This window comes from Pelodiscus sinensis, unplaced genomic scaffold (assembly GCF_049634645.1).
Source record: "Pelodiscus sinensis isolate JC-2024 unplaced genomic scaffold, ASM4963464v1 ctg40, whole genome shotgun sequence".
Taxonomy (NCBI): domain Eukaryota; kingdom Metazoa; phylum Chordata; order Testudines; family Trionychidae; genus Pelodiscus; species Pelodiscus sinensis.
This window is the reverse complement of record NW_027465932.1, coordinates 761,303-788,300: the sequence shown is the minus strand read 5'-3', so window position 1 is coordinate 788,300 and position 26,998 is coordinate 761,303. Positions and strand designations below refer to the sequence as shown.

The 26,998-nt window shown below is 47.2% G+C and overlaps 1 protein-coding gene across 1 annotated transcript; it reads right to left on the bottom strand.

The window, feature by feature from the left end:
• Window positions 1–969: 969 nt before the first annotated feature.
• On the bottom strand, window positions 970–22,712 carry LOC112544207 (verrucotoxin subunit beta-like). The gene is made up of 2 exons (XM_075916911.1): window positions 22,584–22,712; window positions 970–3,129 (listed from the first exon to the last, which is right to left on the bottom strand). The coding sequence occupies exons 1-2, from the start codon at window positions 22,678–22,680 to the stop codon at window positions 971–973; spliced, it is 2,256 nt and encodes a 751-aa protein (XP_075773026.1). The 5' UTR covers window positions 22,681–22,712; the 3' UTR covers window position 970.
• Between the last annotated feature and the right edge of the window lie 4,286 nt (window positions 22,713–26,998).

Sequence of the window (26,998 nt, the reverse complement as noted above, 5' to 3'; positions counted from 1 at the left end):
ACATAAGAGCAGTTTTCAGGTCTCTAAAAGGGTGTCACAAGGAGGAGGGAGAAAACTTGTTCTCCTTGGCCTCTGAGGACAGAACAAGAAGTAATGGGCTTAAACTGCAGCAAGGGAGGTTTAGGTTGGACATTGGGAAAAAGTTCCTACCTGTCAGGGTGGTCAAACACTGGAATAAATTGCCCAGGGAGGCTGTGGAATCTCCATTTTTGCAGATATTGAAGAGTAGGTTAGATAAATGTCTATCAGGGATGGTCTATACCAGTGTTTCTCAACCTTTTTTGCTCATGGCCCCCTTCTGAGCCTTGTTTACCTCTGTGGCCCCCCTCATAGCCGCTGTTAGTTAAAAAAAGGTACATAATTTACCTAATGTTCTGTTTTTTCCATGTGGCCCTCTAGAGATAGGGTGTGGCCTCTGGGGAGCCATATGGCTCAAGGTTGAGAACCACTGGTCTAGACCAGTGATTCCCAACCTTTTTCCCATGGAGGATCCCCTAAATAATTTTTCATATCCTGAGGAACCCCTACCTATGAAAACATTTGTATGGCCAGAAAAAGTTGACAGTGGGGAGCGCAATTCAATTACTATTAAATTATTGTCAAGAAAATTTATTTTAAAAGAGCTGTTATATATAAATGTCAGCTTACTTCGTAAGAACATTTTTATTTATTTATTCATTCCACTATTTCTCGCAGAATCCCTGACGATGGTCTGCGGAACCCTAGTTGGGAAACAATGGTCAAGACAGTATTGGATCCTGCCATGAGGCAGGGGACTAGACTCAATGACCTCTCGAGGTCCCTTCCAGTCCTAGTATTTTATGATTCTATGATTTTCTCTTGGACCTGGGCCTGAAGTACTGGTCACCTAAGTCACCCAGTCCATGCATAGGAACCAGTTGCGGTGTTTGCCCGGCAGCTAGGATTTCTTTGTAATTGTATTCATTATCTTATGGAAGCTGAGCCTGCATTATACACCCAGATGATTTAGATTCATTCCCTTGGTAAGGAATCTCTTACCTGATTGAGCAGCTCCAGGCACTAGAGGGCTGTAGGGGAAGGAAGAACATGCAGGTTTATGTAAATATTTACCTTTCTTTACTGTTGAGATCCAGCTCTCCTCACTGGGGTCACTCACAGCCCTGTCCGCACACACGGCCGACACCCGGAATCTGTAGGGTGTCCCAGGTGTCAGTCCATCAATGGTGCAGGACTCAATTCTCTTTCCCGTCCTTTGCTCCAGCCATTTGTCTTCTTCAGCCTCCTCTCTGTATTCCACCTTGTACTCGCTTATACTGACTCCATCTCCAATGGCACATGGACTCTCCCAGGCCAGGGCAACTGAAGATGATTCTACAGCCGTAGCTTCAGGTTTCCCAGGAGGGCTGGTAAGAGGAAGCGTCTTTACAGTGTCGCTCACGTCGCTGCTCTCGCTGAGCCCTGGTTTGCTCACGGCCGCGTATTGGAACTGGTACTGGGTGTTTGGACGGAGCCCTGTTACTGTGAGTGTCTCTTGTGTGTTACTGACATTCACAGCCACCCAGTTCTCCTGCCCAACTATTCTGTACTCTGCCTGGTAGCCGCATATCTCAGCCCTGCCATAGGCTGCCGGTTTCAGCGTGAGCTGCACACGGTCATGTCGGACTCCACCAATCAGGAGAGGAAGAGGCTTTGATGGAGGCTGGAAGTTGGTGCTGACTGACTCTCCATCCTCATACAGGTAAATGGAAGCACCTGGATTGGCCTTGTCTGCAACAGAGGCCACAATGAACCGGGTCTTCCTGTTAGATTCATTGACACGGGCAAAATCTGAAAAGCACTTTGCAGCTTTTCGAGCTCTTTTATATATTTCCTTGTCCTCAAACCAGGCTTTGGATTTTGGATTCTCACTGGCAGAACTGGTTGGTGCAGGATCCTCAGTGTCCTTCGTAGACTGGGTGTGAAGCCAGAGATGCAAATCTGCTAAATATGGCTCCTCCTCGTGTAAGGAGGTAAATGTAAAAGAAACGACAAAGTCAAGCCCAGGGTCCAGCATTATTTTCTCTCGCTCACTCTGGGAGGGCATCACTTCTATATTCTTGAGGGCACTGAGATAGGAATTCACATAATTCATCTCTCGCTCCTTTGTATCCAGGAATTCATTGAGTTTCTGAGTGTTAAAGGGTGACAGGTTTCTGCGTGACAGAATGTCCACCAGGGCCCCTTCCTCTTCTCCTCCTCCACGGATGGACGGTAAGAGTCCTGCCAGCTCTTTCTGGAAAGTCTGTCTGTGTTGCAGGCACAGATCTCTGAACAGCTGGATTTTCTTCTGGATTTCAGGGAAGTGTGTGGCAATAGGGTTCTTTACCATGTCGTTGCATTGCATGTCCAGTTCTTTCAGATGCTCCAGGGCTGTTTGAACATCAGAAATCAGTGTTAAGCTGATCTCACGCACCAGCCGAGCAGCTCTGGAATCCAGCTTGGTCAGCGGGTACAGCCAGACTCTCATGGCTACGGCCTTCTCCCCGTTCTTACCCAGCCGCGCTGGGAGGGTGGAATAAATGGTCATGGCATCTTGGAAATTAGTTGGATTTTTCTCAAGAGCAAAATCACCATGAAACTTGCAGTTAAATTTGTCAGCATTTAATTTGTCTTTTTCATCCAATTTGACAGACCCTGCCCCTTCTACGGAAATCTTGGGTAACTTTTTAATTGCAATCTGGAGCGATCCCTCGATCTCTTTCACTTTCTTAGAAGAAGAAACTTCTCGATCGAACACGAAGAATGCCTGGGCGCCATACAGCACAGCCGTGACCACGTGGGTGGCCGTGCCTTGCTCAAACACAGTAGGATAAGAGACATTCCCTACTCCTAAATGGCTCATGGTTAAGTGCTCAAACCTTGTTGTGGCTGAGTACTGGAGAGTGACTCGGGCCTGTTGTTTGGATGTTTTGGTGTCATTTAAGTATTTGGCAGATCCGCTTACTTCAACCATGCCCCCCAAGAAGCTGGCCTTGAGTGATGCCGAGACATTGAGGGCGCTGGCTTTGTCCTCAATGGTGTCAGATGCGATGACCTCAAATTCAGCCCTGGGTTGTGGTTTTCTGTTTACATCCTTGCGAAGCTCTTCCAGGTCCCACAGTGTGATCCCTACAATGTCAAAGAGAAGCACATGGTAACGTAGCTGACAGGCCACCCAGCCCACAGTATCTATGCAGGATTTAACTGTGCGTCATTTCTGAGTCTGATAAGTAATGAGCGAGGGAAACCATGTGAACTGGTCTGGTAGCACACAAACGTGTCTACTGAAGACTGAACGACATGGCTAACAACCTCCTCTTACACTTGCCTTCTTACAGGACTTTGGAAGATGTGATCCTGTGTGATTTCTTTTGAACGAAGCCCTCTCTGCAGTGATTGAGTTCACTCCCCATGCTGGGGTTCACTGTTTCAGGGAGCAAGTGCTACACTTATGGCTGAAATGCCCCGTCCATTAGAAACACCCTGTTCTTCAATTTAGGCAGCTCAGAATTGCCATTTTTGACATGGTCTGTGGTCCGTCTATCTCAGTGATCTCTCTCTGAGAGTGGCCAGCACATGATCCTTCACAGGACACAAGAAGCCCTGCTCTACTCTGGGACAATCTGCCCTTGTGAAGGTCTCACTGGTCTCCTGGAGATTGACTTAAACCTTGGGCCTGAGGTTTTCTATCCCTTCCCACACGTTTCTTTCATTGTTACAATCTCCATGTTCTGGCTTTGCACAAAGAAGACCCTGCAATGTTCCTTGCCAAGCCCACTGCTAGCCCTTTATCTGCCTGAGCCTGCGGAGCCCTGGACAGATGAGGCCTCCTGACTGGAGGTTGCTACCCAGACCCTCTTTGTCACTGGCTGGGAATGCACCCAGCACGTCCCTGTGAAACAGCCTGGCAGGGACGTCCCGAGGGAGTGCAAAGTCCACAACAACCCTCTCTCCACTCTGAGGCCCCACCCCCACCCCACCTCTTCCCACCCCTCGCTTCCACAATTTCAGATTTGGAAGGGGAGGAGAGGTTTCACCTGTGCATGCACTGATGGAGGGAAATAGAGTGAGAGCATGGGGGGGGGGCAGACTGAAAACAGAGGCTTCCTCAGTGTCACGGAGCATGCTCAGTACAAGCCAAGATGCAAACTGGGGGGGGGGGACTGAATCCATTCTTCCTTCCCCTCTCCCCCCACACACATCACCTCTTTCTAGGGTGACTAAGGCACTGGGAAAGTCATTTTTGGCAGCAGTGAGTTGACAGGAGTGGAGAGACAGACCCCCCAGGACTGTTGGGCTCTAGCTCATCTCTGGCAGGAGAGTGGGGTCTAGTGGGTTACAGCAGGGGGAGAGATATTTGGACTTTGTATAAACATAAGAATATCTAGCCTGGGTCAGACCAATGGCTCTCCTAGCCCACTGTCCTGTCTGCCCAGTGTGGCCAATGCCATGTGCTCCAGAAGGCACCAACAGAAGAGGCAACCATCAAATGATCCCCCACCCCGTTTAACCTCTGTTGCTGCAGGCACACAGAAGTAAGACGTGCCATCCCTGCCCATTCTAGAAGAATGGAAAAGAGCCAATCTAGTGCCCATTTATAAAAAGGGAAATAAGAACAACCCAGGAAACTACAGACCAGTTAGTTTAACTTCTGAGCCAGGGAAGATAATGGAGCAAGTAATTAAGGAAATCATCTATAAACACCTGGAAGGTGCCAAGGTGATAGGGAACAGCCGGCATGGATTTGTAAAGAACAAATCATGTCAAACCAATCTGATAGCTTTCTTTGATAGGATAACGAGTCTTGTGGCTAAGGGAGAAGCGGTGGATGTGGTATACCTAGACTTTAGTAAGGCATTTGATATGGTCTCGCATGATATTCTTATCAATAAACTAGGTAAATACAAATGCATCTGACGAAGTGGGTCTTTGCCCGTGAAAGCTTATGCTTCAACACTTCAGTTAGTCTATTAGAGTATGGCTATACTAGCCACCCTAGTTTGAACTAGGGTGGCTAATGTAGTCATTCAAACTTGCAAATGAAGCCTGGGATTAAAATATCCCAGGCTTCATTTGCACGTTCCCGGGCACCGCCATTTCTAAATGCCCAGTAGTTCGAACTACCTGCCCGCAGCTGCATACACCACGACCCTAGGTAGTTCGAACTAAAGATCCTAATTGGAATTACTGTTACTCCTCCTGCAATGAGGAGTAACGGTAGTTCGAATTGGGATCTTTAGTTCGAAATACCTAGCCTGTGCTGCATGTAGCCGCGGGCAGGTAGTTCAAACTACTGGGCATTTCAAAATGGCGGCGTGGGAACATGCAAATGAAGCCCGGGATATTTAAATCCTGGGCTTCATTTGCAAGTTTGAATGACTACATTAGCCACCCTAGTTTGAACTAGTGTGGCAGTGTAGCCATACCCTAAAATGCCACAGGACTCCTCGCTGCTTTTGCAGATTCAGACAAACATGGCTACCCCTCTGATACTTGTACTCAGAGAGTAGTTATTAGTGGTTCTTAATCCTGCTGGAAAGGTATAACAAGTGGGGTTCTGCAGGGGTCTGTTCTGGGACCGGATCTGTTCAATATCTTCATCAACGATTTAGATATTGGCATAGAAAGTACGCTTATTAAGTTTGCAGATGATACCAAGCTGGGAAGGGTTGCAACTGCTCTGGCAGATAGTTTCATAATTCAAAATGATCTGGACAAATTGGAGAAATGGTCTGAGGTAAAGAGGATGAAGTTTAATAAAGACAAATGCAAAGTGCTCCACCTAGGAAAGAACAATCAGTTTCATGCATATAGAATGGGAAGCGACATAGGAAGGAGTATGGCAAAAAGGGATCTAGGGACTATAGTGGACCACAAGTTGAATATGAGTCAGCAGTGTGATGCTGTTGCAAATAAAGCAAACATGATTCTGGGAGGCATTAACAGGTGTGTTGTGAGCAAGACACTAGAAGTCATTCTTCTGCTCTACTCTGCGCTGGTTAGGCCTCAGTTGGAGTATTGTGTCCAGTTCTGGGCATCACATTTCAAGAATGATGTGGAGAAATTTGAGAGGGTCCAGAGAAGAGCAACGAGAATGATTAAAGGTCTAGAGAACATGACCTATGAGGGAAGGCTGAAAGAATTGGGTTTATTTAGTTTAGAAAAGAGAAGATTAGGGGGGGACAAGATAGCCATTTTCAGGTATCTAAAAGGGTGTCATAAGGATGAGGGAGAAAACTTGTTCATCTTGGCCTCTAAGGATAGAACAAGAAGCAATGGGCTTAAACTGCAGCAAGGGAGGTTTAGGTTGGACATTAGGAAGAAGTTCCTAACTGTCAGGGTGGTCCAACACTGGAATAAATTGCCCAGGGAGGCTGTGGAATCTCCATTTTTGCAGATATTGAAGAGTAGGTTAGATAAATGTCTATCAGGGATGGTCTAGACAGTATTTGGTCGTGCCACGGGAGCAGGGGACTGGACTCGATGACTCTCGAGGTCCCTTCCAGTCCTAGTGTTCTATGATTTTATATTTCTGGCTAGTAGCTGCTGATGAACCTATCCTCCTTTAACTTATTATGTGCTTACTGGAGCCCTGTTATGTTTGGGCCTTTCCACCATCCCCTGGCAAAGAGTTCCACTTTTTTGACTGTGAAGAAACAATTTGTTTTAAATCTGCTGGCGATGCATTTCATTGGGTGAGTGTCTTGTGTTATGTTAGTGAAGGAGTCAATAGCATTTCCTCATTCTATTTTCCCACCCCAGGCATGATTGTCTAGACCTCTAACGTATCCCCCACCCTTTGGTTATTTCTTTTCCAAGTTGAAAAGTTCTTGTTAATCTCTCCTCATATAGAAGGTGTTCCTCCCCCCTCATCTTTTCTGTTGCCCTTTCTGGACCTTTTCCATCATTTTGTACATGTAGTTGGAATTTTATTTTGTCATATGCGTCACTTTGCATTTCTCAGCACTGAATTTCTTCTGCCCCTGTGTTGCCCAATCACCTGGTTTTGTGAGATTCCTTTGTGACTTTTTGCAGTCAGCTTTGGACTTATCTTTCTGGACTAATTTTGTAGAATCTGCAAATGTTGCCACCTCACAATTTACCCCTTTGTCAAGACCATGTAGAACTTTAACAGCACAGATACAAATGCAATCCCAGCAGCACAATCCTCATTGCTACTCTTCCCCCTCCCTCTCTGTGAAGTACCTGGCAATGTTTCCATGATGATCTAAGGATCCGTCAGTGACTGGCATGCCCAGCCTTTGGTTCTTATCAATCACCTGCCTCCCTCCTTCATTAACAAACTCCCTGCTCAAAGGCAAAGCTGCAGGCAGCTCAGACTCTGTCAAAGCTAAGAGCTGCCTCTAGAGCCAAGGGCTGCAGCTTCCAGCAGACCTCAGATATTAAATCCTGGCAGGGAAGCTACTGCCTCCAACACTCCTCCCAGTGGCACTATTGTCCATTCCCCCAGACTCCTCCTCTGAGTAACATGGCTTGAGACTCTAGCAGGGACTCTATTGCTAGTTTGGGCAGGGTTTGGGCTGCCGAACATTCAATAGTGGTGGGAAGAGAAGGGAAGACATCATCTGTGCAGTAACTGGAGTTCTTCAAGTTGTCCCTGTGGGAGCCAGTCAGAGACTTGTATTAGCAGTGTCCTTGGCCGGTGGCACATGCAGAGCGCTAGTATGAGCATTCTGAGTGCTCTACTCTGCATGCGCATCTGACTGTCTTCAGTTGCTTCTGTGACCCAGATACCTCGAAAAACTCCAGTTACTGCACAGGTGAGTAACCTTCCCTTCTTCTTCAAGGGTCCCCATGGTGCTCCACCTTAGGTGATTCTAAAGCAATGGTCATGTGAGGAGGCGAGAGCTTCGGTATGTATGAGTCTGCAATTGAGAGTATTGTTTGACAGAATTTTGTCTCAGATTCCGCAAATTTCTGAATAGCATAATGCTGAGTGAATGTATGCATAGACACCCATGTCTCAGCCTTGCATATTTTTTCTATTGAGACACCTCTTAGGAATGGGGTTGTGGCTACTATGGCTCTTGTGGAGCTCAGTTCTTATATTGGGAGGTGGATCCTTTTGTGTTAAGTCATATGCTAAGCATATGCAGGTCGATACCCATTTCAATAATTTTGGCTTTGATATGGGTAGTTCTTGTGAACTTTCTGTCATTGATATAAACAATCATTGGAGATTTCCAAAAAGGTTTTGTACATTGCAAGTAAAAAAAAAAGTGCCATGCAGACATCCAAGGTATGGAGAGCCTCCTCTTTTTTATCTTTATGCAATTTCAGGTAGAAGAAAGATAAGTGTATTGGTTCATTAAAATGGAATGAGGTAAGTACTTTTGGTGTAAATCTTGGATATATTCACAAAACCACTTTGCCTTTATGGAATGTTGTGTATTGAGGGTCCACCTTGCAGACATGATTGCAACCATGAACATCACTTTCGTTGAAAGGTGTAGCAATGAGCATGTCACTAACAACTTAAAGGGTTTGCCCATGAGCACTAAGTTTAGGTCCCATGCAGGTGTTGGATTTAAATTAATGGAGATTGCCTATCTCCTAGAACCGGAAGGGACCTTGAAAAGTCATCAAGTCCAGCCCCCTGCCTTCACAGCAGGGCCAAGTACCATTCCTGACAAATTTTTGCCTCAGATCCCTAAATGGCCTCTCCAATAATTGAACTTACAACCTTTGTGTTTAGCAGGCCAATGTTAAAACCACTGCACTATCCCTCCTTGATTAGTGAGTGCATGTTTTGTAGGCTGTGTAGGAATCTTTTGACCACTGGGTGGGTAAAAGCTGAGTGTGATTGTAGTGGGGGGTGGAGGGCCAAAATGGTGCTGAGGTTTATCATATGGAGCCCATGGGAAGGCCTGCCTCATGTAGTTTTAACAAATACTGTAGTACATGTGTTGTGGTTCATAGTTGTGAGTGAAACACCACATCATGAAATGTTTCCATTTTTGTGAGTATGTTTTTCTCATTGTAGGTTTTTTAGGTTCTTTAGGTTTTCTTAAGAACATTCTGCATTCTCTGTAGGGCTATGTCTAGACTGCAGGCTTCTTTCGAAAGAGCGCGTCTAGACTGCACGCGGAACTTTCGAAAGAGCGGCTTGCTTTTTTGAAAGAAAGCATCCAGTGAGTCTGGATGCTCTCTTTTGAAGAAGCCCTATTAACATTGAAGAATGCCTTCTTTCGAAAGAGGAACTTTCGAAAGAAGGCGTTCTTCCTCGTGAAATGAGGTTTACCGCCATCGAAAGAAAAGCCGCGTTCTTTTGATTTAATTTCGAAAGAACGCGGCTTGAGTCTGGACGCAGGGGAAGTTTTTTCGAAAAAAGGCTACTTTTTTCGAAAAACCCCCTGAGTCTGGACACAGCCTAGGAGAGTGTGTTCCATGTTGTTTAACCAGCTAGCATCCACACTTGGAGATGGAGAGTTTGTATGTCTGGATGGTGGATCCGCCCATTGCATTGAGTGAGCAGAACCCGGACTGGTGTGAAGCAATGTGATGGATGCATACCACGGTTGTCTGGGCCAATTGAGTGCTATAAGGATCATTTTAGCCTTCGCTTGTTTGACCTTGAGAATTACTCATATCAGGGAGAATGGAGAGAATGCGTAGGATAGGAGTATTTTCCAATGTATGGCGAAGGCATTTCCTAGTGAGTGTGTACTGGAGCAGTACCATGGGCATCGAGTGTTGTGTTGCGTGGCAAAGAGGTCTATTGATGGGAACCTCCGCTTTCTGAAAAGGAAGAGGTCAGCATTGAGATGTTTATTTCCCACTCGTGTTTCTGAAGAAACTGTCTGCTTAGGGCATCTGCTATTGTATTGTCCTTGCCAAGGACAAATGGCAATGAGATGCATCTTCCTTGAGAAGCACCACTCCCACAGTTGGACTGCTTCCTGGCACAGTTTGTATGATGTAGCCCCTCCTTGTCTGTTGATGTAGTACATTGTAGTTAAGTTGTCTGTAAGTATGTATTCAGTTCTGCTTTGAAACAGGGGAAGGAAGTGTGCACATGTGTGCCTTACTGCCCTGAATTTGAACAGGCTGATGTGCTTCCCTTTGTTCTGCTTGGTCCATTGTGCTTGTATTATGCATTGACCTAGGCAAACTCCCCAACCCATGAGTGAGGCATGTGTAGTGATCATTACTGATTGGGAAGCTCTTTGGAATGGGACTCCATCACTTATGTTGTTGTCTATGGTTCACTAAGTTAGTGATGCCTTTATCTTGTTTGGGATGGTGATTTGTTTGTTTATGTGATGTATGCCTGGCTTGTAAACCGTGCGGAGCCATATCTGTAGAGGTTTCATATGGAGATGTGCATATGGTACAACACATGTTGCTGTGACCATGTGGCCTAGAATTTGCAGGCAATGTCTGGCTGTTACTATCAGGCTGGACTGTGCCATTACAATCAGTTGTTGTATTTCAGCAAACCTATGTGTCAGTAAGGAGGCAATGGCCTTTGTGCAGTCCAGTTGTGCCCCTATAAATTCTAGTGTTTGGGTTAGAGTGAGTGTGCACGTTGGTATGTTTAACTGGAGCCCCAGAACATTTAATAGCTCTCTGACGGCATTGACCGCCTGTGAAGTCCAGCTCTGTGTCATGCCTGTTACTAGGCAATCATCTATATAGGGGGAAAAAGTAATCCCTCTCTTTTGTAAGTGTACGATTATGACTGTAAATACCTTCAAGAACACTTGAGGGGCTGTTGAAAGTCCGAAAGGCTTCTTTAATGAAAATGTTTGTCTTTTCTCCTGAAGTGCAGGAAACACCTATGTGATGGATGGATTGATATATAAAAATATGCATTCTGGAGATGAAGGGTGGACAATCATGCTCCTTTCTTCAAGGCAGGGATAATTGTGGAGAGGGTCACCACGTTGAACCATTGGTATCATACAAAGTGATGTAGATTTTGGAGGTCCAGTATGGGTCTCCATCCTCCCAATTTTTCTGTGGGGAGGAAATAGTAGGAGTAGAGCTCCTTGCCCTGGTGCTATTGTGGTACCTCTTGTATGGATCCTAGCATGAGGATGCATGTTGCTTCTTGTAGGAGCAATGTCTCATGAGAGGAGCCCCTGAAGAGGGATGGGCAAGGGGGATGGGATGGCAAGCTAACTGAAAAGAATATACAGTAACTGGTATTGAAGTTTTCTAGCATCCACCTGTTGGTGGTGATGGTACTCCAAGCTGAGTAAAATTCGGTTAATCTGGTGCCAAATGTTTTGGAGGGTTATAATTGCTGCCTTGGTGATGTCAGGATTGTCTGACCCTCGACCAGCTCTTCAAAATGTCTGTCTAGACATAGATGGCTTTTGAGTTGATTATTGATCAGTGGGTTGTCTGCATCCGTTGTCATAATGATGCTGATGTTGATTGAAGGCTGTGAATATGTATGTTTGCATAAAAGGTCTGCCTTGTCTCTTTTTCATAACTGGGGCATGGATCCCCAAAACCTTCAGTGTTGCTTGTGAATCCTTTAGAATTTGTAAGGATGTATTTGTGGATTTGGTGAAAAGTTTAATGCCATCGAAGGCAAGTCCTCCACCATTCACTGCACTTCATAAAATCATAAAGATGGAAGAGACCTCAGAAGGTCATCAAGTCCAGCCCCCCGCTCTAGGCAGAACAATCCCAACTAAACCAACCCAGCCAGAGCTTTGTCAAGCCGAGACTTAAACACCTCTAGGGATGGAGACTCCACCACTTTCCTAGGTACCCATCCCAGGGCTCCCCGACCCTCCTAGGGAAATAGTTTTTCCTGGACCTCTCCCACTGCAACTTGAGCCCATTGCTCCTTGTTCTGCCATCTGTCACCACTGAGAACAGCCTCTCTCCGTCCTCTTTGGAACCTCCCTTCAGGAAGTTGAAGGCTGCTATCAGATCCACCCTCACTCGTCTCTTCTGCAGACTAAATAGTCCCAATTCCCTCAGCCTCTCCTCGTAGGTCATATGCTTCAGCCCCCTAATCATTTTGGTTGCCCTCCGCTGGGCCCTCTCCAATGCATCCATATCCTTTCTGTAGTGGGGGGCCCAGAACTGGACATAATACTTTAGATGTCGCCTCACCAGATCCAAATAAAGGGGAATGATGACATCTCTGTATCTACAGGCAATGCTCCTCCTAATGCAACCTAATACGCCATTAGCCTTCTTGGCTACAAGGGCACACTGTTGACTCATATCCAGCTTCTTACCCACTGTAATCTGCAGGTCCTTTTCTGCAGAACTACTACTTAGCCAGTCAGTCCCCAGCCTGTAGCAATGCTTAAGATTCTTCCATCCCAAGTGCAGGACTCTATACTTGTCCTTGTTGAACCTCATCAGATTTCTTGTGGCCCAATCCTCCAATTTGTCTAAGTCACTCTGGACCCTATCCCTGACCTCCAGCATATCTACCACTCCCCCTAACTTAGGGTATGTCTACACTACCACCCTAGTTCAAACTAGGGTGGTTAATGTAGGCAACCGAAGTTGCAAATGAAGCCCGGGATTTGAATTTCCAGGGCTTCGTTTGCATCTCGCCGGGCGCCGCCATTTTTAAATGCCCGCTATTTCGGACTCCGTGCCCCGCGTGGAACAAGGTGTACCGGTAGTTCAAATAGGAAGCCTAATCCAAACTACCTAGTCCATGCCACGTGTAGCCGCGGGCACAGAGTCCGAACTAGCGAGCATTTAAAAATGGTGGCGCCCGGCAAGATGCAAATGAAGCCCGAGAGATTCAAATCCCGGGCTTCATTTGCAACTTCGGTTGCCTACATTAACCACCCTAGTTCGAACTAGGGTGGTAGTGTAGACATACCCTTAGTGTCATCTGCAAACTTGCTGAGGGTGCAATCCACTCCCTCATCCCTGTCTTTAATAAAGATGTTGAACAAAACCGGTCCTAAAACCGAACCTTGGGGCACTCCGCTAGAAACTGACCACCATCCTTACATTGAGCCATTGATCACTACCCGCTGGGCCTGGCCTTCTAGCCAGCTTTCTATCCATCTTACTATCCATTTATCCAGCTTTCTATCCATTTATCCAATCCACATTCCCTTAACTTGCTGGCAAGACTATTGTGGGAGACCATATCAAAAGCCTTGCTAAAGTCAAGGTATATCACATCCACTGACTTTCCCATGTCCACAGAGCCAGTTACCTCATCATAGAAGCTAATCAGATTGGTCAGGCACGACTTGCCCTTTGTGAATCCATGCTGACTATTCCTGATCACTTTCCCCTCTTCCAAGTGCCTCAAAATGGATTCCTTGAGGATCCCTTCCATGTTTTTTCCAGGGACTGAGGTAAGACTGACCAGCCTGGATCATCGTTCATCCCTTTTTTAAAGATGGACATTATATTTGCCTTTTTCCAATCATCCAGGATCTCTCCTAATCTCCACGACTTTTCAAAGATAATGTCCAAAGTCTCCTCAATGACATTTGCCAACTCCCTCAATATCCTTGGATGCATTAAGTTTGGACCCATGGATTTATCTCTCAGGAATCCTGAAAGCTGGAGTCAGGATGCCCTCCTCATGACTACTGTGGAATCTAAAGATCTGGCAGTCCTAACTGCAGTATCTGGTACAGCTTGTAATGCTATCCTAGAGATTAGTGCTCCACTCTGTAGATTGTATTTGAATGTCTCCATTCTGTCATCTGGTATGGATTCATTAAATTTTCCTAACTGATCAAAAATGCGATGTGTGTACTTAGCTAATAGTGTGGTGTAATTTGCTATTTGTAGATGTAGGCTAGCTTATAAGTATGCCTTTTTGTCCATTACATCCAGCCTCTTCCAGTCTCTGTCAGTTGGGTCATTTTGCTTATTTTAATGTTTACCCGTGTGGTTGGCTGCATCCATCACCAAGGAGTTTGGGGGTGGAAGGGAGAATAGAAATTCTGCTCCTTTGAGAGTGACATAGTACCTCCAATCTAATGTCTTGTTGGTTAGTGTTATTGTGGCTGGCATTTCCAGATGTTTTTAGCTGGGTCCATAAGGGCCTTACTCATTAGGAGCACTAGTTTCATGTGTGGCAAATTATGTAATATGTCCATGAGTTTGTGTTGCGTTTCCGGCATCTCAGAGGGAAATCTCGAGTGTGTTGACTACTCTCTTGAACAGCTCTTGGAAAGACCTGAAATCTTCACTTGTTGTAGGAGGTGGAGATATAATTGTATCAGCCATAGAATTTGATGTTCTGTTCATAGAGGGAGAGCTGGTGTTTTGATCATCCCCCTCATGCCCGTTGGCTTCCTCATCTGTAGTTGAGCTGTCTTTACCTGGGGAACTGTCTATTGTAGTGTCCAGTCTAAGCATCGATACCAACTGCTGTGTCCTCTGTCCTTATTGCCTTTGTTGTGTTCACCCATGGGTCACAATATGGACAATTTGGCAGGATAGGAGGCTGTAGCCATTGCTATGGTTGCCATTGTTGGTTCATTATGGGTGAAGAATATCAATGTGGGTACATGTTGGTATGTACTTCCTCATCATCACTGAATACTAGTAGTATGGATGTGGCCAATGTGGACAACAAGCTATGTCTTGATGCCTGTGGAGTCCTATCGGTACTGAAAAGTGGTGTTCCTGTAACTGATACAACTGTGAGATCTTCCGCAGTAATGAATTGTGGAACAGGCCTAAGAGGAATCATTCTATGAGGTGATAGCACCAATTGTGTCTATCTCAGCACTGTGATCTGAGTCATTAGCAGTTTGTGTTGCACCAGAATTGAGTCTTTGTTCAGTGCCAGTCTCTCTGCTGCGGTATGCTTTCTTTTCTCTATCCAAGACTACAGGTACTTCTACCACTGCAAGGGTTTTGGCAAAAACAGCTGTTTTAGCACAACGAGCTGTGGAGCATCGACACCTCAAATGACCTTTTGCACAAGTAAATCAATAGTAAAATGTCAGAACAGAGGGCTTTTCCTGCCATAGGTAAACCTCCTTTAAGAGGCATAACTCCCTTTTGCACTACAGCTATTGTGCAAAAAGGCAAGTGTGGACATTCCAGAGGGATTTCTTACGCATGGGAAAAAGCACAAGTGCTCTGACGGCTATTCTGTGAATGACAATCACAGCTTTCTTGCACAAGAGCATGCAGCAGTGTGGACACTCTCTTGAACAAAAGCACATGGCTTTTGCAATGTGTTTTGAGGTATGGAAGTGCTCTTGCACAAGAAGTTTTAGTGCAAAAAAACACTTGCGCAAAAGGTTTTTTGTGCAAGAAGCCTACAGTGTAGCCTGAGGCTTTGATGCCACCTCTGGTGTTGTAGAGCTGATGGTGTCAGGGTATGTCTACACTAACCCGCTAGTTCGAACTAGGAGGGTAATGTAGGCATACCGCACTTGCAAATGAAGCCCGGGATTTGAATTTCCCGGGCTTCATTTGCATAAGCAGGGAGCCGCCATTTTTAAAACCCCGCTGGTTCGAACCCCGTGCAGCGCGGCTACACGGGGCACGAACTAGGCTTCCTAGTTCGAACTACCGTTACTCCTCATGAAATGCCATGACATGCTGGGCTTTTTCCGGGGTGGAGGAACCCTGGACTGCCAGGAAGGACGTTGGGCAGATGGGCCCAGCTGAAAGGAGGGCTCTTACCAGCGCAACGGGAGGTGAGGTGGCTGCTGACCGGGGCTGAGGAGCTGCGGATGCATGCATGGTAGCGGGGGCTGACACCAGGACGCCGGGGCCATTCAAAGGGGGATTGAGAGGAAGAGAAAGAGTGGTCTCATCAAAAAGGCGCTGCAGGCCTGGGTACGGGGCTGGTACCTGGAGATGTAGGTGTGCAGCGTCTTGACTCAGCACTGGGTGCAGAGACGAAGTGGCCAACCCGGTATATCGGAGGCGGAGAGGCCGACCCGGTATATCAGAAAAGGGAATGAGGAATAGACCCAGGGCGGGCAGTTGGAGGTCTGCCTGTGGGCTGGTGAGTTGTGGCAGACAGCCCTGCCAGCCAGGTTGCAGGGGAGGGAGAAGTGATCCTTACCCACCTTAGGACCCTGGGTTGGAACCTGGAGAGAGGGTGGGCCCAGGTCCCCCTCACTCCCTTTGGCGAACCTTATTTGGAGCGTGGCGTAATCACTAACAATCCTTATCTGACTTGGTGGGTCAGAACGAAGGGGGCATCTCGGGGGGGGGGAGAGATCCCTATGGGGGCAGGACCCCTACACCTCACCATGGTCAGGATTTTTTGTGAAGGTATCTGGCAACCTTAGACTTCACCAGGAGCTCTGTCAGAGGCAGCAGTGTAGGGGGAAGGGGGAGGAAGGGGAGACTGCCATGAAGCAACCTCTGTCTGCAGGGGTCCAAGCTCCCCATAGATAGGGGCTGCTGTGTCATTTCAGGGAGCATCCTCTGTCTGTGGGGAATTTGGATCCCTGTGGACAGGGGGTGCTGCCACCCCACACTGCTGCTTCTATATCAGAAGCAGCAGCATGGGGCGACAGGCAGCCGTTCTGTGTGCGGAGCTGGTTTTTAAACTGGTTCCCCTTCCGACCAGCTCTGCTTTGTACCCTACAGCAAGGGGTTGTCAGGAGGCACCCTGGGAGTGTGGCCAGGTTGTGTACCCACTAAGATTTGATGTTGTTACTCAACTACTCTACTACCTGATGGCTAACATGCCTCACAACGACTGCTCTTTGTAACCTGAGCCACAGGGGAGATGCAACCAGGTAACACAGGCCGGAGGAGGAGCAATGGGTGTGTCAGGGGCCAGGCTGCTGGAACCAAATCAATCTTGGCTGGCTGGGGGTTCAGGGCAATGGCTGGAGCCCGGGCTCTTGACTTCTCCCCCTCTCCCCTCCACTCCCGATGGACTTTACTGTGTCCCTGTTGACTAACAACCCCTCCGTTTGACAGGCTGTCTGAGTCCCTGCTGGCTGCAGAGTGGGGCGCAGGCTCTGGATGCCCTGGGGCCCTGCCTGGGCAGACGCGCTGCGGGAAGCGCAGTGCAGAGAAGGATGCTGAGTGCTCTGAGGTGAGACCCAGGAGGTTTGAGGCTGGGGAAGGTTCTTGGCTGGTGACAGCAAGCTCCGAGTGAGGAGGGGCTGCCCTGAGTCCTGACAGAGCAGTTCTGGAGTGTTGTCCCCATGAATCTGTGGCAGCCGCAGTTCAGCAAAGATATGGACAAATTGGAGAGTCCAGAGGAGAGCAACAAAACTGATCAATGGTTTAGAGAATGTCACCTTTGAACACAGGTGAGAAACCAGGAACGGTCAGTCCAAAGAGAAGACGACGGAGGAGAGTCCTGAACAGTCACACATAGGTCGCAGCTGTTACAAAGAGGGGGGTGAACAACTGACTCTGTGTATGCTGAACAGGGGAGGAGCAGGGGGACTACAAAGTAACCAGATTAAGAAGCTGGCTTGGGGAATCTCCGTATCTGGAGATATTTAAGAGCAGGTTAGACAGACATCTCAATTCTGCCTTCTTCCTGTTCTACTCCTCTCACGGTCCTGCTCTGCTGCCTACCCCAGTAAAGGAGAACTAATAACTTCAAATGCCTTGTTCAAACATTATAAGTAACACTTAACTTTCAAACACCTGAACAGCAAATGTAACTTTGCTTGTCTGCATAGTGAACACTGGCATTTTTATCTGTTCGAATATTCAAAGTGGTGCTCTCCGTGCCTTCTTGGTTGCAAAGATTTGAACTGCTTCCTGAAGGTCAACAGCCTGGGCCAGTTCATGCTCTGTTGACCAGCCTCTCCTGTGTCATTGTGGAGCGCAGATTGTTTTTAGTAACCTCAGCTTGGAGAAGCTGCGTTCTCCACTGGCAATGGTTACAGGAAGTGTTAGAAGTATGCGCAGAGCAACAAAAGCATTTGGAAAGAGGGTGGTCATCTTTTTTCTGCACATGTATTCCAGAACACCCTTGGGAGTTGATCCTGCTGACATGTATCTTGAAAGGGCTTTCAGTTCATCACCTAAATCACTTGCATCAATATCATGCATGTCATCATGTGTCAACACTGTCTCTAGTGCCCTGCATTGCTGGTGTAGGTCTTCTTCAGGTATAGTGAGGAGTTTTGGAACATCATACAACATCCTGCTGTGTTCTTTGGGATGCATAAAATGTTCTTCAACTGACTGTATTGCACAATCTGTTAAATGATTCAACTTTGAATTGTTGTTTGGGGTCTCTTATGGAATTATCCCATGCCTCGTAATCAAAACATCTTCTTCTTCGGTGACTCTTGTATTCTCGAATGGGTGGGAAAATAGCTTCAGTGTGAAGTTCCTGTGCCAACTTCTGTGCACTCTTCAGAACCGTTTGAAATCCCTCATCTGACCGGTAAGACTGTAAGTATGACTTTGCTTTGTCCAGTTGTTCTATTGCTCCGGATTAATCAAGGTCAACACCTTGGAGTCTCTTGCTTGCAACATTGATTTCAAACAGCATGTCATGCCACCGCACCAAGCCACAGAGAAATGTGAAGTTATGTATGTTTCTGGTGATTCCATTTCCCTCTCCCTCTGTTCTCCCATGAACAGTTCCTGTCATAGCATTATCCTCCATAATGGCAACTATGGCATCATCTAACTTCCCAGTTTGGAGTTTGATAGGCTGTGTCACTTCCACTCGACTTTCCCATCGTGTGGCACTCAGTGGTTTCAGTGTCAGAGAGGATGTTCCCAGATGTTGCTTCAACATTTGCCTGCGACGAGTTGATGCAGAGAAAAATACATAGATGCTTTGAATTACATTAAAAAATTCAATAGCCTCACTAGGGTTTTTGAGTACATAAGCTGCATCACTGACCACCAAGTTCAATGAATGAGAACTGCAAGGGACAAAAAAAGCTCGAGGGTTTAACTCTCGGATCCATGTCTGCACTCCCCTGCTCTTTCCTCTCATGTTGGCACCTTTATCGTAGCCCTGCCCTCTCATGTCTGCTAGCGCAATTCCTGTATCTTCCAGCTTTTTAAGAAGCACATTTGTCACACTCGCGCCTGAGGTATCATCAATGTCAATACATTCTAGAAAATGCTCTCCGACAGTCACCACTGCAGGGACATTTTCGCTAGGTTCTGTTGTTGTTACAAAATGCACCCTTAAAGTCATTTCTTCCGTATGGCTGATGTCAGGTGTGCAGTCCAGAATAACAGAGTAATATCTTGCTGACTTCAGATCTGCCACAATCTTCTGTTTGACTTTATTGCCAGTAACTGTGTGATCTCATTTTGAATTGTTTTTCCAAGGTAGTGGGGTGTGGACATTGCTTGGGTGGAGACGCTTCTTAGATGCCCCTGGAGTACAGCATCAAACTCAGCCATCGGCTCCACATTTTAAGGAAGTTTCCATTGTTCGGCACATGCAGCTGATCGGAAGTGCCACACAGTGCTAGGTTTTTGGTAGCAAGCATTCTTTTCAGAAGATTTTACCAGTAAAGAGACTCTGATGCCGTCTTCTCTTAATGCTGATCATCTACGGAGGTCTTTAACCTTAGTCTCATGTCAAGCTCTTTCCACCTATGGAATGCTCTCTGTTGATTTGCATGCCAGATTTCTAGCCAGATTTTTCCAGTCCTTTGCTCCCATAGAACCCAATGTGGCTAGAACATCAGACTGGAAGAGTTTGCAACAAAAACAGTATGCAGCATTCTGGGTTTTTGAGTACATAAGCCGTGGCCTCTCCACTTTGTCACCATTGGGGATTTCACACCAGTAATGTGTTGGATGGAAACTTCTATTTTCATTGTCTTTGGGGAACATGAAGTTTTTCACTTGCTTTGGCCCATGTAGTACAAGGAAGTCCCTCAGGCTACTGCTCAGTGAGTCCACAGTCCTGGATCATCGAGACGTAAGGAACTAAACTCAGCAGCAGCTGTTCCTTGAGCTTCCACCACACTCTTCTCTGATCTACACTTTTCTTCAGGAATGTGCGTGGTTACATCCATTTGAGATGGAGATATGGATGCTGCAGTAGCTGCCAGGCCACCTGCACTCTGACTCACTGGGGGTATGTCTACACTACCCCCCCTAGTTCAAACTAGGGGGGGTAATGTAGTCATACGGAGTTGCAAATGAAGCCAGGGATTTGAATTTCCCGGGCTTCATTTGCATAAAGCCGGCCAGTGCCATTATTAAATGCCGGCTAGTTCGGACTGCGTGCCACGCAGCTACAGGCGGCACGGACTAGCTAGTTCGGATTAGGCTTCCTAATCCGAACTAGCTGTACGTGGAACGAGGCGTACAGCTAGTTCGGATTAGGAAGCCTAATCCGAACTAGCTAGTCCGTGCCGCGTGTAGCCGTGCAGCACGGGGTCCGAACTAGCCGGCATTTAAAAATGGCGCCGGCCGGCTTTATGCAAATGAAGCCCGGGAAATTCAAATCGCTGGCTTCATTTGCAACTCCGTATGACTACATTACCCCCCCCTAGTTTGAACTGGGGGGTAGTGTAGACATACCCTGGAAGATCAGGCATCTCCTCACCACTCACATCCTCACTGGGGCTGGAAGACTCACCGTGGACATTTGTGTCTGTATCTCAGGAGAGCTCCTTCCTGCTTAGGTAGAAAAGCTTCCTTTGCTTGCTTGCTTTTTCTGAATGCTGCCCCAGATGGGGCCTTTTCTTCTTTCCCTCATGACAGCTGTCCTGTGCCAGCTAGAGTGGCTCTCAGCACTCAGTTGAAGGGGACAAATAAGCAGGCTGGCAGCAGGGCCCGAGTGAGGGATGATATCAGCGTCTTAAGGTCCTAACAGGCTCCTACTACTTCAGTCGACACCCTGTTCTCCTCACGTGGGTTCAGGGAAGCAGCAGGAAACAGCAAGCTCCCTGAGAAGCTGGTGCTAATCAGTCCAGGCTCCTGGGGGTGCTAGAGAGGTTCATAAGAGGCTCCTCCTCCTCTCTCTCCCTGCAGCTCCTGCTGCTTTCTGTTATTGCCTCTCACCTTTTCTCCTGCCTGCCTGTTACGTCTCTTGTGCCCTCCTTCCTCTGGCACAGCACTCCACCTTCTCTGTGCATCTAGAGCAGAGAGAATACATACGCACCAGCAGCAGACACAATTTTCTGCATTCGGGCTCCTATAGCCTCTGCCCCAACCTCCACAGCCTGGCACATGAGGCAGCCACCTTAGTTTGCCCTTTGGTAAGGCCAGTCCTGATCCCGGTCACTGGAGGTTTTGAAGAAGTTCAGGAAACACCTGCCAGAGATGGTCCAGGTGAATATGCTCCTTCCTTAGCACAGGTAGCAGTACTGGATGCCCTTTCCAAGTCCTTAACAGCCCTACGCATCTCTGATTCAGCTGGCTGGGGGCAGACACTTCCTCATGCTCATCACATCACTTTAAGCTGTATTTCCTTTGTGTACATTAGTTGCCTTTTAATTTCATTGAGGGCCCCTTGTTCCTGTTCTATGAGAGAGCAAATCTGTGCCATTCATTTTTCTCTCACCCTGCATCATTTTCCCATCCTTCCTCATCTCTGTCTAGGAAATATTCTGTTTTGTCAGTCTTGCATTTGTAAAATCCTCCCCAGGCTCCAGCCAGTCTCATCACCAGTCTCCAAGCCCTCGATTTCTGTCCCATGCTCTCATGGCTGGTATGGGATCCAAATCACTTTGTACTGAATGCAGTTGTGGCAGATGGCAGAACAAGGAGCAATGGTCTCAAGTTGTGGTGGGGGAGGTCTAGGTTGGATATTAGGACAATCTATTTCACTAGGAGGGTGGGGAAGCACTGGGATGGGTTACCTGGGGAGGGGGTGGAATCTCCATCCCTAGAGGTGTTTAAGTCTCAGCTTGACAAAGCCCCGGCTGGGTTGATTTAGTTGGGGTTGGTCCTGCCTCGGGCAGGGGACTGGATTCAACAACTCCTGAGCTCTCTGTCAGCTCTGGGGTTCCATGATTCTAAGTATTGTCTCTCAGAGGTACCCAGGTATGGTTTGTAATTGTCCCAAGTTATGGGACTGGAGCCGGTTCTGTGCTGCACTGTTGAACATGCAACTGTAGATATTGAGCCCAGCCCTGGTTGCTGCCGGCTCCACCTAACTGGGGGTTATGTACATAAAGCCATTGGAATCGTTTGGTGGCATTTTTCTCCCATTCATCCTTCCCCCTGGCACCCTGGTTTGGGTTGCCCCTACACACAGAGCTAGTGTTTGCACTGAGCTGTGCACAGCTTGGCCCAGGATTTTCCAGGTAATTACTGTTTCCATGGGACACCAGGAGGTGTGTGTGTAGCTGGAGCTATTCCTTCCAATACCTCCCAGTGAGCCCCAAAAAACTCTGTGCAGAGAGGGCCCTTTCCAAAGAGGCTTCCCCCCTCCTAAAAGGAAGTGGGGGAGGGAGGAGCCAGCTCTCTAGCTCTGCCCCCTTTCTAGGCTGCCAGAGTTGCCAGGGTGCTGCAGAGATGCTGCCGTGGCCGGAGAGCTGATGGCAGTTTCCCTTTTTTCGTAGTGCCCCGAGGTCATGGGAAGGGCCAGCTCTGCCCCTGCAGCTTTGGTGCCATTTCCTCCCCCAGCTCAAATCCCAATGTAAATGTGCCAAAAACAAATGGGCGCCAAACGCCTCCTTCTCTGCACCACGAAGTGGAGCTGGTGCCTCCATCTTGACAGGTACCTGGGATGAGGGCGTCGTTGCGGCAGTCGTACAGCATCCCCAGCTGGAAGGGGCGGCCCAGGGCCGGCATCTCAATTGTGTCTCCTGACCTGGCCATCGTTCAGCACCCAGACGCTCGCTTCTCTCTGTGGCCTGTGAGAAATAGGTTGGACATTAGGAAAAGCATCCTACCTGCCAGGTGGTTAAACACTGGAATAAATTGCCTAGGGAGCTTGTGGAATCTCCATCCCTAGGGATATTGAAGAGCAGGTTAGACAGACATTTATCAGGGATGGACTAGATCATATCTGGGGAAACTTTTTTGGCTTGGGCAGCACACAAGTGAGAAGGGCAAAAAACTCCTCAGTGTGTCCCCAACTGAGAAGCAGACCCTCCCCACATTTCCCTCACACACCAGAACCTGGGGGACCCAGGCTAGTAGATTTTATGTGCTCTAGCTCCACAGGGAGACAGTGGGGGACTGGAGCACCATGTTGAAGAGACCTGAGTCTTGGGTGCTGGATCCTGGCAAGCTGAGGGCCATATCCTGCCCTTAGGCCTGAGGCTCTCCACCCCTGGTCTAGACAGTGCTAAGTCCTGCCATGAGGTCAGGGGACTAGACTCGGTGACCTCTCAAGGCTCCTTCCAGTTCTAGGGTGCTGTGAGTCTGTGAAATCGCTGGGTTGCACTTAATGATGATTCTAAATGGTACATTTTAAAGACTTGTTCCTTTTAGCAAGAAAGGGAAATAATTATAATTTGCTGCCAGTTAGAAAGACAGGAGACATGAAGCAAACCCCGGCTGTACTGTGCAGCTCTCGTGAGAGATCCCAGCTGGGTACCAGAATGTGGGCCAGGCTAGCAAGCCGGGTTTCTGCCAGGGCACTAAGAGCTGTAAATCCCTGGAGCCCAGTCATTAAGGGGAAACAGGCGGAGCATGTCTCTAAATCAGTAGCTCTAGTGGGTTGTGCCCCATGGGAATGGGGTTGCCAGGACCTGCTGAGAGCTTCTGGGGCTTGGGGCTGCAGCCTGAGCACCACGACCTGGGCAGAAGCCCACAGCATTGAGACTCAGGTTATAGGCTCCTGCCTGGGACTGTTGCCCTTGGAAATTAATGCAAACTCCTGCTCAGCACTGCTCCCCTCCCCCTGAATCTGTAAGTGGGAGGCAGTAGGAAAGGAAACACATTTAACAAAGGGACCAAGGGTAGTTTCATCCTTAGGTGATATTCAAGTATTAATATAGTTACTTGCATGTTTGTATTGGCCGACTGCAAACACAAACATTGGGTCTGACTCAGTTGCTGCACATCCTGACCCAAAAATGGGAGTCAAATTAGTTGCGATTTCAAACATATCAAGATTGGTAAAAGAAACCAGCAACGTATATTTCTGATTCCACAAAAATGAGGAAGTTAGTTAAACAGAAAATAAAAAGTACAGTGGCAAAAGTAACATCCATGCAAGCTGCATGGAAACTTTTCAAAGGAACCATAATACAGTCCCAAATTCAATGTATACCCCAAATTTAAAAAAAAACACACAGTAAGAGAACCAAAGAAGTGCCACTGTGGCTTAACAACCAGGTAAAAGTAATAGTAAATTTTCTTTAAGTACATCAGAAACAGGAAGCCATCTAAAAAAACAGTGGGACCATTGGATGATGGAGATGGTAAAGGAGCACTCAAAGATAAGAAAGCCATAGTGGAGAAGCTGAATAAATTCTTTGCTTCAGTCTTCACAGCTGAGGATCCTGGGGAGATTCCCAAACCTGAACCATTCTTTTTAGATGACAAATCTAAAGAATTGTCCTAGATTGAGCTGTCATTAAAGGAGGTTTTGGAACAAATTGATAAACTTAACAGTAACAAGTCACCAGGACCAGATGGCATTCACCCAAGGGTTCTAAAGAACTCAAATGGGAAATTGCAGGGCTATTAACTGTGGTTTGTAACCTGTCCTTTAAATTGGCTTCCATACCTAATGATTCGAAGATAGCTAATGTGATGCCAATATTTATAAAGGGCTCTAGAGTTTATCCTGGCAATTACAGATCAGTAAGTCTAACTTCAGTACCGGGCAAATTAGTGGAAACTATATTGAAAAATAAAATTGTCAGACACATGGATGAATATAATTTCTAGGGGGAACGTCAACATTGTTTCTATAAAGACAAATCCTGCCTTACTAATCCACTAGAGTTCTTTGAGGGGGTCAACAAACAGGTGGACAAGGGGGAGCCAATGGATATAGTGTACTTAAATTTCTAGAAAGCCTTTGACAAGGTCCCTCACCAAAGGCTCTTAAGTAAAGTAAATTGTCATGGGAAAAGAGGGAAGGTCCTTTTGTGATTTGATAACTGGTAAAAGACAGGAAATAAAGGGTATGAATAAACAGTAATTTTCTCAGTAGAGAGAGGTAACTAGTGGGGTCCCCCAAGGGTCAGTCCCAGGACCAATACTAGTCACCATATTTGTAAATGATCTGGAGAAAGGGGTAAACAGGGAGGTGGCAAAATTTGCAGATGATACCAAACTGCTCAAGGTAGTTAAGAACAAAGCAGACTGTGAAGAGCTTGAAACATATTTCACCAAACTAAGTGACTGGGCAACAAAATGACAAATTAAATTTAATGTCGATTAATGTAAAGAAATTACATTGGAAAAAATAATCCCAACTATATATATACAATATGATGTGGTCTCACTTAGCTACAACTTCTCAGGAGAAAGATCTTGGAGTTATTGTGGATAGTTCTCTGAAAACATCAATTCAGTGTGCAGAGGCAGTCAAAAAAGCAAATACAACGGTAGGAGTCATTTAAAAAGGGATAGAGAATAAGACAGAGAATATATTATTGCTTCTATATAAAACCATGGTACTTCCACATCAGGTATGTCTACACTACAAAGTTAATTCAAACTAACAAACATTAGTTCGAATTAACTTTCATAGGTGCTACACAGGCAAACCGCTAGTTCCAACTTAATTCGAACAAGTGGAGCGCTTAATTCGAACTAGGTAAACCTCATTCCACGAGGACTAATGCCTAGTTCGAATTAAGTAGTTCGAATTAAGGGCTGTGTAGCCACTTAATTCGAACTAAGTGGGAGGCTAGCCCTCCCAGCTTGCACTGGTGGCCACTCTGGCCAACACCAGGGAAACTCTTCTGCTCCCCTCCTGGCCCCGGAGCCCTTAAAGGGGCATGGTCTGGCTACAGTGCCAGTGCCAGGTACAAGCCTGCCAGCACCCAGCCAGCAGACCCTGCACCTGGCACGGCACGAGCCACCCACCCGCTGCCACCCAACCCTCCGCCTTTTCCCTGGACTAGGCTGGCAGCTCCCAGGAGCTTGTCCGAGACCACAAGAGGCAGGCACCCACCTGGTCTAGTGCGGACATCGTGGACCTCGTCCACAACCTCCGCACTAGGCACAGGAAAGTGGCCGTCTAGGACAGGAGAGCTGCCAGCCTGGCCACCCAGGAGCAGGTTTGCATAAAAATCAAGGTGGTCCACTGAGACCCCCGGCCCTGAGCCCTGAGCTTACAATGGCTGTACTGGGTCAGACCAAAGGTCCATCTAGCCCAGTAGCCTGTATGCTGACAGCGACCAACACTAGGGACCCTGGAGGGGATGGACCAAAGACAATGACCAAGCCATTTGTCTCGTGCCATCCATCTCCAGCCTTCCAAAACAAAGGCCAGGGACACCATTTTTATCCCCTGGCTAATACCACTCCATGGACCCAGCCTCCATGAATTTATCTAACTTCTCTTTAAACTCTGTTCTAATTCTAGCCTTCACAGCCTCCTGCAGCAAGGAGTTCCACAGGTTGACTATTTGCTTTCTGAAGAAGAACTTTCTGTTATTAGTCTGAAGCCTGCTACCCATTCATTTCATTTGGTGTCCTCTAGTCCTTCTATTATGGGAACTAATGAAGAACTTTTCTTTATGCACCCTCTCCACACTACTCGTGCTTTTATAGACCTCTATCATATACCCCCTCAGTCTCCTCTTTTCTAAGCTGAAAAGTCCCAGTCTCTTGAGCCTCTCTTCATATGGGACCTGTTGCAAACCCCTGATCATTTTAGTTGCCCTCTCCTCTCCCACCCTCTCTCTTCCCCTCTCCCACCTCCTTTTCCCAGTCTCCCCAAGTTTTGTTAAATAAAGAGAGTTTCTATTTTTGAACACACATGTCCTTTATTTTGTACATCAGGAAGGGGGGCTAGGGAGGGGTAAGTGGAAGGAGGTGAGGGAGGAATGGGGTACGAGCCTCCAATGGGGAGGACTGGGGTGGCTCTGCGGGCTCCTCTCCTGCAGCCCCCCGATTAACACCCCTCCGGATGGCAGCCTGTGGCAAGTGCAGCCGGGCTGATGGCCGAGTGCTGTGGTGTCCCGAGTGTGGGCACTCAGGGCACTCCAAGACAGGACTGCTTTGC

Coding starts and splice junctions, on each gene's coding strand:
- LOC112544207 (XM_075916911.1), bottom strand. CDS start 22,680: ATGGCCAGGTCAGGAGACACAATTGAGATGCCGGCCCTGGGCCGCCCC. Junction 3,130..22,583: donor CAACGACGCCCTCATCCCAG/GTACCTGTCAAG, acceptor TTGACATTGTAG/GGATCACACTGTGGGACCTG.